This window comes from Mesoplodon densirostris, chromosome 3 (assembly GCF_025265405.1).
Source record: "Mesoplodon densirostris isolate mMesDen1 chromosome 3, mMesDen1 primary haplotype, whole genome shotgun sequence".
Lineage (NCBI taxonomy): Eukaryota > Metazoa > Chordata > Mammalia > Artiodactyla > Ziphiidae > Mesoplodon > Mesoplodon densirostris.
The window spans coordinates 134005624-134015678 of record NC_082663.1 but is presented as its reverse complement, the minus strand read 5'-3'; the positions used below and the strand labels follow the sequence as shown (position 1 = coordinate 134015678).

The following is a 10055-nucleotide window of genomic DNA, read 5'->3' as shown; positions in this document are numbered from 1 at the left end:
GCAGAGGCCTCAATACCTAGAGGTGGGAAGCACAGGGCTGGCACTGTTAGTGACAGCTGGAGTAACCAGCAAATCCTGACTGGGTGCCTACTGTGTGCAAAGCACAGGGCTGGCGAGGGACCAGTGTCAAACGGATTTGCTGATAAGCGACAAAGCCTGCAACAAAGAGGGGCGCCTATGTCCCCAGCAGACGGGTCTGCTCATGTACCTCCCCACCAAGCCGTACCTCGCTGCTGGTCCAGGGCTACACCTCACATGTGGCAGCATGGAATTACAAGGTGACTACCAAAATATTTGTCATCCCACATTTCCAGCAGAACTGACTTAATGCTTTGCTGAATGTGGCAGTACATTGTTTTTCTTTCATTCTTTTTCCGATCTTGTTTTTTTTTTTTTTTTAGTCCAGTAGTTGCCTTAAAGTCTGTGTATAAACATGATGAATCATGAGAATATAATCCTCCTGACCGAAAAGATTTACAGTATTCATCATTCAAACTTTTTTATTTACAATAAAGTTTAACAGTCTTTACGGGCTTAAATGTAGCAGATATCACCTGTGCATTAAGCATTATACTTCATTTCTTGAAGATGTGCTTCATCATCACTCAAGCTGCTTGCCGCCCTCTGATTTCTGGTCCAGTCTACTCTTGTTACTCTTCACCATGTAGATGAAGTAAGCGAGCGTCTCCTTTTCATTCACGGGTATGTTCCTGAAGTGTCGGCTGACAGTCTACACAGGGAGGAAAACCAGAGTCCATTAAACCACGTGAACCAGCGGGGCCACAAATTCTAAGCTGTGCAAAAGAGGGAAGAGCAAGTTGCTCCCAGAGCTATGGAAGGGGTTATGATTACTGCAGAACTTCCTGCAGTGCTACAGAATGCAGAATGCCCTTTTTTCCCAGGTTTAGGTGATTTGGTTTCCAGGCTTCCAAAAGCAACACTTTATTCCACAACACTCCTAAGGTGCGGTTCTGTTTCAGTGGCAGCCAACTGTCCATCACGGCATAGTCTCAAGGTCATCCTCATGGAGCAAGAGACTGGGACTGCAAGGGTTGACCAGCTGCTACCATAACCTCTCAGGCCCAGGAACTGGGCAGAAAAGTGTCCTTTTAAATTTTTGTCAAATAAATAGCCAATTGAACAGATGTAAGTGTCTCACCCAAAAAACCATCTAAATAGTACATAACTGCCTCTTGAAAGACATGAGATTTGAAGAAAAATTCATCATTTACTATGTATTCCCGATACTTTATTTCCAAGTCCTGAGAATGCAGGTCTCCTCTTGCCCCATCTCATCCCACCCCTCCCACCAGGGGTGGACACTGGCAAGGGTAATGTTATCTTGAAGTAGGAAAGGTTTGTGTGCTTCTGTGGTTTATCTGGACGCTGGTGAAGGAGAGGTTTAAGGAAAAATGATGGATCGGCAAGAAAGCTCTAAAGGGAAGACCAAAAACCAACAGGGATGTGACCCCATAAGGAAATCTCTGGATGGACCGAGGGCGCCGGTTCAGATAAAAAGGGAGTCAGAGAACGAGAACTATAGAGCGGTTGTCTCTGAATGGTAGGATTGCATTTTTCATCATTTCCCAAGTTTTCTACGGTAGACAGAAAAACACATTTAGAAAAGAAGGATGACAGGGTACCCACACAAATGCCAACAGGACAGAAGTATCAAGGCAGGCTGTCAGTATATTAAAATAATGGCCAGTGGAGCACCCGCATCCCCACCCCATGCCCGGAACTGTGTTGGGGACTCAGGGCAGGAGAAAACATTCTTAGGCTCCATTCACTATAATAAATACTTCCATTACCAACATCAGAGTAGAAGAAATCAAGGAAAAAAAACAAAGAAAGAAAAATAGCTCCTACAGAACATGAGTAAAGGTTTGGGGATGATTAATCAGACACACCTCATGTGCAGAATGGAACATATCTAGAAAGAATCTTGCAAAACAAGATTCAAACAAATGAACAAGCAAAAGAACACTCAGGACTTAGAATCAGGAGTCTTGAGATTCCAAGCTACCAACTTGCTGTATGGTTTAAGCAAGTCATTTCTTTTCTCTGTGCCCTGGTTTCTTTTATGGAAATCAGGCCTTTCTAGGTCTAAAGCTGGGGGATTCTAAATTGTGCAAAAGAGGAAAGAGGAAGTTGCTTCCAGAGGTATGGAAGGGTTTATGTATAGACACACACGGAGAATCAAGGTCACCATCAGAAGCACAACGCTGGCTCTCCCTCTTTAGAGCGCAATTTTGTCTACCTACTTCTGCTAACTGGGCCTTATTGAAGCCTGGTCTGGTCTGCAATTTGTAGTGCCGTTTATAACGTCGGAGAGTGTTCACCTGCAGCTGGAACAGATCAACCTAGAGAGAAGAGGAGAAACACATTATCCATCACCTGACCAGCCACGACTCACTGAGAGCCCACTGTGTGCCTAGCACTACACTATAGGGGTGGGGATGGAGAGACTACAAAGAAGTCTTAGAAATGGTCCACCAAGGACTAATAACTGGCTGGAAGGACAGAAACAACAGTGGAAGCAGAGTTCTGGCGGGGGAGGGGTGGTCCCAGAAGGCTGATGGAGGTCGTGAAGCTTCCGCTAAGGAGAGGCAGGGTTTAGAGAGACAGTGAGGAAAAGAACTAGAGTAGGGAATGAGCGAGAAGGCCATGGGTTCGGAAAGCCATGAGAGGACATATGGGCTAGGGGTCAGAGGCTCTCATGATGGGTTTAAAAGGTGAGACTGGGTGGTAGCATGTCTTGACAAGCAGAAGGAGAGAACCTAGGTGGGAGGGCGCTGTTCTAGGAAGATGGATCTGTGGTGGTTTGTGGGAAGACTGACTGGGGGGTGGAGGGACAGCAGAGGAAGATGCTGCAGCAATGGTCCAGAAATGAGATGGTGAAGTTGAGCTCTGCAGGGGTGCTGATGCTAGACGGGGTAGCAGGCATGGAGAGCAAAGGTAAAAGCAGACAGACATACTGGAGGAAGACAGGCCAGAGCTCGGCACAGAGTAGATAGAGGGGCATGACGGAGGACAGTGGGAAGTACTGATATTCTCAAGTAGTTCTCCCCTAGGCTCAGCCTTCGGGTATTAGGATCCTTAACAGCCTTCCAGAGAAAGCTCAAAGCTACTGTAGCAAATGTACAAATCAGCAGGTTAGGGGCAGGGTCTCTGCAGATGACTGGGTAACAGAGGGGAAAGGACCCTCCCTTTTTTTTCTAACAAAGGAAGAGAGGAAAGCTGCACAGTCATGAAATATTGAAGGCCCAGAAAGTTGGGCTGCCTTTACCTGCCTCTAAAAGAGATGTTCTTGCTTCAGGCAGGTGGACAGCACTTAAAAACAAAATGAATGATCAATATGAGGGACCAAAGTCCTTCTTTCTTTTCAAACATTCCTCAAACCTTTTTTTTTTTTTTTGTGAAAAGCATTTAGAAAGTAAATACATCCATTTCTTCATAAAATAATAATAAAAATGCTAAAAGCATTAGAAAGATACTGTAACCCAATGCTAGAAAAGGGGACACAGGAAGGAGCAGAGGGAGAGGGCCATATTTTCAAAGGTTTCCTCCACGTCTGCAGACAAAGGCCCGCCTACTCTTTCTAGTCCTACACAGTCATTTTCACTCTGAGTGCTAACAGGCGGTTGCCTTATGAAATATTCATGCATCAAATATTCAGTGTACATTATAAACGGTTCTTCTTTTGCCGAGTCTTAAGTGAAAACAATTTAGATAGAAAGAAAATTCGGTATTCCTCCCTGTAGCCTTGCATAATAGACACTGGCACCTTGAAGGAAAGGCAGGCTTCTGGTTTGAGAAGCCTAGGGCTCATCATCTAGTGGGACGGTTCTCAGCAGGGGATGATCCTGCCCCCCAGAGGACACCTGCAATGTCTAGAGACACTAGGTGTGCCTGGCACCTAGTGGGTAGAAGCCAGGGATGCTGCTGAACATGCTACGATGCACAGGACGGCCCCACCACAAAGAATTATCTGCCCCAAATGTCAACAGTGCCAGGGTTGAGAAACCCTGGGCCAGTGTAACTGACCTTGGAATAGATATTTGGGAACAGGCCTGGACCAGGAATCAGAGAGTGATAGAAAATCAGAGTTGGTGTGACCTGACAACTTACACCTTCATTTTGCAGACCAGAAAACAGAGGGGAAATGACTTCCCCCAATCCATATATACTCAGTCTCTAACTTTAAGGGCAAAAACAAAGTTTTTAAAAACTTGACATTGTGGTTGTATTTAAGTATTTCTCAGGGGGTTTCTGAAGAAAGTCAGCACAGCCTACTGGAGAGGGCACTGGACTGGGGCTCCCAAACTGTGTGTGTGACCCTGAGTGTCTGTGCCTGTCTGTAAAACTGTGGGGCAGTCAGACCAGTTGATTTCTAAGCTCTCAGATTCCATATTACTAAGATTCTATGCTTCACTTTTCAAATACACCACAGCAACAAAGAGGAGACTAAAATCACTTCTTAGGCCAGGCCAGAGGTAAGGATCAGGTTAGAATCCATTCTCCCAGCTTTCTTAAGGTAAAGTTTTGGACCTTTACCTCAGGAATGTCAGTGTCATGCTCAGGAGAATCTCCACCATCGTCACTTGTCTTCCTCTTCCTTTTATTTCGTACACTCTGGATGAAATTTTTGTGGAAATCGCAAATATACAGGTGTCTTACCTGTTGGGAAGCAAATTAAAGTCAGAGTTGCCAATTCCATGGAAATAGCAACAGGTATCTGTCAAATTATGGGGCTTTTCTCCCTTGCGAGGCATTGGAGAGACCAAAGGAAGAACAAGATGCAAGCCATCACTTCCACAAGTTTCCTATTGAATTGCACAATGAGAACCCCTCAAAGAGAACGCTAACATCACACCGGGAAGTGCGTTATAAACCAAGTCCCCCCGAATGATAAATACAACAAATGGTATGGATACAGCAAAGGGCAAGGCCCTGCGGCTGAACTAGCTAGAGTGGAGGTCCCTGACCGGAAGGGAGGATTTGCAGGTAGTCAGGAAGCATTCCAGATGGGAAAAGCCACAACTTAAGTTTCAAATGAGGCCGATGGAAGGCGTGAGTGAGGAGGCCCTGAGGAGACCATGTCACTTAGATGGAGGTGACTGCCTGTGCAGGAGCATCAGGAGAAATTCGGGGGTCGGGGGCATGAGAACAGCTTAGACTTTCCATCAAACAAGACAGGGTCCCCCAAGGTTTTTGAAGCAGGGAGAGACGTGACATTTTCAGACCTGTAGGAGTTAGGAACTTATACCTCGCTGGAATGCACTACCCCCGGGAGCAGGAAAGCAAGAAAGAAGGCACTGTGGTAATGGTAGACGGGACATCCTATTTTTACATTGACAACAGTTACTATTGTACGATGACAACCCTCTGAAAAACTATTTCTGGGTATCTATTTATAATTCTTGCATCACCACACATCCAATCCACAAAGAGAAGTGGAAAGAGGTGCAGAAATTCTCACAAGATGGAACCACATAAAAGAAGCTGGGGGACTTCCCTGGTGGCGCAGTGGTTAAGAATCCGCCTGCCAATGCAGGAGACACGGGTTTGATCCCTGGTCTGGGAAGATCCCACATGCCACGGAGCAACTAAGCCCGTGCGTCACAACTACTGAGCCTGCGCTCTAGAGACCACGAGCCACAACTACTGAGCCTATGTGTCGCAACTACTGAGCCCACACGCTCTAGGGCCCCCGTGCCGCAACTACTGAGCCTGCGCGCTGCAACAACTGAAGCCCGCGCACCTAGAGCCAGTGCTCCGCAACAAGAGAAGCCACCATGATGAGAAGTCCGCACACGGCAACAGAGTAGTCCCTGCTCACCACAACTAGAGAAAGCCCGCGTGCAGCAACAAAGACCCAACGCAGCCCAAAGTATATAAATAAATAAATAAGAAACTTAAAAAAAAGAAGCTGGATACAACTGCTGCTTTTCTAATGCAGGCTGGAGGCTTATTATAATAGTAAGTGAAGGTGGCAACAGCAGCTAAGATGTGAAGAACGTGCTCTTATTAAGAATATAACTAGCAGGGTTGAATGGAGGATGACTGTAAATGACTTGGGGTTGTTGACACTGAACCAGATGTTGTGCAAATGTTCTTGAGAGACTTCTGAATTTGAGTTTATTCCTCAAATGCTTAAAGATAAAAGTAAGCTGATAGGAAACCAGAGTAATTAATTCAGGCCTTTTCACTGAGAAAATAATGAAAACTGTTTTTTATTCAGATGAATGAGCACTTTCATGTGGTTGGATCAGTGAGTCATGAGTAGTTTTAAGTTTACATTGTGAGGGTGTCTTGCAGACAGCAGGTAATCAATAAATGCTGCTGCATCAACACAGCCATACCCTTGCATCTAAAAGCAGCTTAGGCCAGTAAAAGCCACATTTACATATGGCAACAAATTGGAATAGCTTTGCCAAATTCAACTGTCAAAGGACCTGCGGACACAGCACGTGTCACTGTCCCAAAGAATCTCATCTAGTTGATGTATAGACTACTGGATGTGCTTTTATGAGGAAAGAAAGCACACTCACAGCATACCCTACATACCTCACAGGAAGCTGGCCCTCATGTTAGCTAGTTTCACATGTAAGGTCTGAGAGACTAAGCTGTTCCTCAAATTCAGAGTGACAGACTAGGAAAAAGAACAGGCAGAAGATGTGATTCCTAAAGCTGTGGCTGGGAGATTTCAGGTCAGGACACTAGAATAATGGAATCCTAGATGGAAGACAACTCAGCAATCACCAGTGTAACCCCCCTGGCTCCCATCTCATTTTCTATTGGGATAACCTGAAGCCACCTAGAGTGGAGGAATGACCTGGCCAAGGTCATCCAGACCTTCTAACCCCTGGCACACGTCCTTTCCTCCTGCAATGTTTTCCTTACTCTATTTATTCTCCACTTCTACTTTTCTCCAGAAGAAAGCAGATATATGTCAATTGGAGGGATGTTTGAAAGATGTTATATCTTAATAAATCACAGAACACTGCCAATGTCTACATGAAAGGAGTTAAACTGCCTGAGTAGGATTTAAGGTGCTATTATTTAAAAAGGTTCTCTGCTAGACCCTTTTACAAGATAAATAGTCATTATTCCTCCTTAACCGTTTTCAAGTACATATTGGTTTTCAGAAATTTCAGAGCCCAGTGGCCTTTAGGGAGCTGGGGGTGGAGAAAGGAGTGTGGTAGAAAAGGCTCTAGTGTTTTTTTTCCTGTTTCACTTTCTGCAACAGCTAAAAATTCTTGTAACACAGCAGTTACTTAGAACTGAATTCCTGCCCAAGCCTGTGAGAATGAAATAGAATCCCTTTCAGAAGTAATGACTCCACCCACAACACCACCTTCAAACAAACTGTGAGTGATTCTGCCTTGAAATCCTACTCCTTCAGAAGCATTACCTTTTGGGAACTCTAGTACCAGGCTCAGGCTGCCTCTCTTCTAGACAGCGTGTGTCAAACGGTCAACATAGCCCAACACAGGTTTTCCAGTGGGGTCACCGGGAAATGGAGCCTCAGTTGCGGCAGCACAATTGTTCCGATGGTGGGTTTAAAAGAACTGGGAATTTCTTTTTTTTTTAGTACTGTAAAATATTATTATAAGCTGCTCAAGTAAAGGCTCCCAACAACCTAAACAGAAGGTGGGCAGTGTTTCCATGAGGATGAATTCATTACTGTCTTAGAGTTAAGCATTTCATTTCCATACATGTCCTAATCCAGGCCACGATAGTGTCTAGCCAGTTGTTTGCTTAGATGAATTCCTTTCATTCATTTATTCATTCATCGATAGAGATTTGTACTAAGAAAGCCATCAACTCACCCTCAACCACTTAAAAGTAGCATCTTTCCATTCAAGAGTTGCAAATATAATTGTTAACTTAAAAAAAAATGGGGGTGAGAGTGAAGAGCGTAGAAGGAAGGGCAGGGAAGAATTTTTTTACTTATTCAACTCTTAATCAAGGCTTATGCATGGGGCTTGGAAGTAAATCAGACAACGGATTCAAGAAATTAACCAGCCTCTTAGGTGCTGTGTGACTTTGGCACCGTCACTTCCTATCTCTGGGCCTCACTTTCAGTTGTAAAATCAGAAATGGAAATGTGGGTGCCCTTTCAGTTTAACAAGCAATCTCTGATTTCCCCCCAAAGTGGAGAAATTTTGGTCCTAAAGGAGAATGGATGTTAACCACCTAATCTCCTAGCTGGTCTACCTGAATATTAAATATCCCTCTAACTTCCAATTCCTAATCACCAGGCAGCCACTTAAGGCTTGCAGCAACAGATGTCAAAATAAACAGTTCTTAACTGGTGGACAATAGGCACATCTTTAGAATAGTTAACTAGAAGTGGTGAAATCACACAGGAAAAGTTTCCTATTCAAATTTAAATTACCCACCTCCACCCTCCGGGCATTTGTAAAGAAGTTAACCCTATAAAAATGGATTTTCTTCCTTTTCATCACTTCGACTGCCAGAGCCACCTCCCGAGACCAGATCTTGGTCTTATTTCTGCCACATCCTTGAAAATCCCAGGTCCCCACAGCTGCCTGCTGAGCAGCGAGCTCGGCGACCCTCTGCAGAAGCTGAGGCCGCCCCAGACAGAGACGTAACTGCCACCTTTCTTTTTCTGAAGGAATAACACGGATCCGAGAAGGAGAGAGAAGTTGGAGAAGAGCTGGGTCCCTTCATCACCTCCTCCCTAATACCTGCTCCTCCGTGGGGCAACCAAATGAACCCACCTCTTCCTGCTCCCATGTCTACACCAATAAAACGAGCTAAAAACTGGTGTCAAATCTTCCCAGGCAGGAAGGGTCCTCGGAGCCCCCGCCGCTAACCTCCCAGATTTGGGCAGAGTCCTAGTCAGAGCCCACCAGCGCCGAGCGGCCTTTGCAAGCCCAATTCCTTAGTTTGCAGATAAAGGGCGGCGAGGCCCAGGGCGGGGAGGGCCCCCGAGTCCCGCCCGCAGCCCGGGGCAGCGGCCGAGAGCGGCCCGGTGCGGGGGCCCAGCCGGGGGCGGGGGCGGGGGCGGACTCACGCTCTTGTCGATGTCCAGCTTGAGTTTCTTCTGCGAGATGCTCTTCTGGACCCTCTTGCTGAAGGAGGCGTTGCCCGCGGGCCGGACGCAGCGCTCGCCGTCCTCGATGAGGCAGCAGCTCTGGCCGTAGCCCGGGGCGGCGGCGGGGGCGGCGGGGGGCCCTTCCCGGCTATCCTCCTCGGTGCTAAAGCCGTTCATCTCCCCGCCCCGGGCCGGCCCCTCTGGGGGAGGGTCCCCCGTAGGCCACTCCGCGGCCGCGCTCCCCGCGGGGCAGGTTGCCGAGGCCCCCGCACTCGAGGGTCCCAGAGTCCGTCTCCAGCCGAGGCGCTGCCCTGCCTCGCGCCCTGGAGGCCCGGCTCCGCTCCGCCGCGCTCCCGCTCCTTCGGTCTCCGGGCCCGCGTCTCCGCCAAGCCCCTTCCTCCCCGCTCGCGGCCCCGGGGTCGGCTCCCGCGGCTCGCAGGGCCCCGCCGGGAGTCACCCGGAGGCGCCTTCTGCCGGGGGCCCTTAACCGTTACCCTTCGGCGGGGACGTCCGAGAGGGCGTCCCAGGAAGCAGCCTTTCCCCGAGGACTCCAGGCCCGGGTTGGCAGGGGGTTCCGAGGGCCCCCGCCGGCTCCCGCCTTATTTCGGCTGCCGGGCAAACTCGCCGCCGGGCAGCTCCCCCGGGGTGGCGCGGCCTCCCCGCGCGGGGCCCGGCCTCGAACCCGCGGCGTCCGGGCCCCGCGGCGCGTCCGGCCCGCCCCACCCCTGCAGCCGCTCGGCTGCGCCCCGAGTCCCGCGGCAGCCCCTGGGCCGCCCGGCCGCCGCCCGCCCAACGCTCCGCACCACAACAGTTCGCTCCCCCGCCCTCCGCGGGACAGCGGAAGTCCCGCCTCCGCGCGTCCATTGGCCGCGTTCGCACTCTGGGCGGGGCCGCCGCCGCCGCTGGCGCGTCCCATTGGGCGCCATCGCCGCCAGTCCCCGGCGCCTGGCTACTTCCTGGACTCTGCTGGGATGGGTTCAAAGTAGAG

The 10055-nt window shown here is 48.7% G+C and overlaps 1 protein-coding gene across 2 annotated transcripts; it reads right to left on the bottom strand.

Annotated features, from left to right (window-relative positions):
• Positions 1 to 486: 486 nt before the first annotated feature.
• On the bottom strand, positions 487 to 9758 carry SAP30L (SAP30 like). 2 transcript variants are annotated; one of them, XM_060093703.1, is made up of 4 exons: positions 9047 to 9758; positions 4558 to 4680; positions 2265 to 2363; positions 487 to 730 (listed from the first exon to the last, which is right to left on the bottom strand). In XM_060093703.1, the coding sequence occupies exons 1-4, from the start codon at positions 9242 to 9244 to the stop codon at positions 602 to 604; spliced, it is 549 nt and encodes a 182-aa protein (XP_059949686.1). In that variant the 5' UTR covers positions 9245 to 9758; the 3' UTR covers positions 487 to 601. The 2 variants fall into 2 exon arrangements, with proteins under 2 accessions (XP_059949686.1, XP_059949687.1); XM_060093704.1 differs by lacking the exon at positions 4558 to 4680 and having other exon boundaries at positions 2265 to 2348.
• Between the last annotated feature and the right edge of the window lie 297 nt (positions 9759 to 10055).

Coding starts and splice junctions, on each gene's coding strand:
- SAP30L (XM_060093703.1), bottom strand. CDS start 9,244: ATGAACGGCTTTAGCACCGAGGAGGATAGCCGGGAAGGGCCCCCCGCC. Junction 2,364..4,557: donor ATGACACTGACATTCCTGAG/GTAAAGGTCCAA, acceptor TCTTCTCTCTAG/GTTGATCTGTTCCAGCTGCA. Junction 731..2,264: donor ATAAGGCCCAGTTAGCAGAA/GTAGGTAGACAA, acceptor CTCCCTGTGTAG/ACTGTCAGCCGACACTTCAG.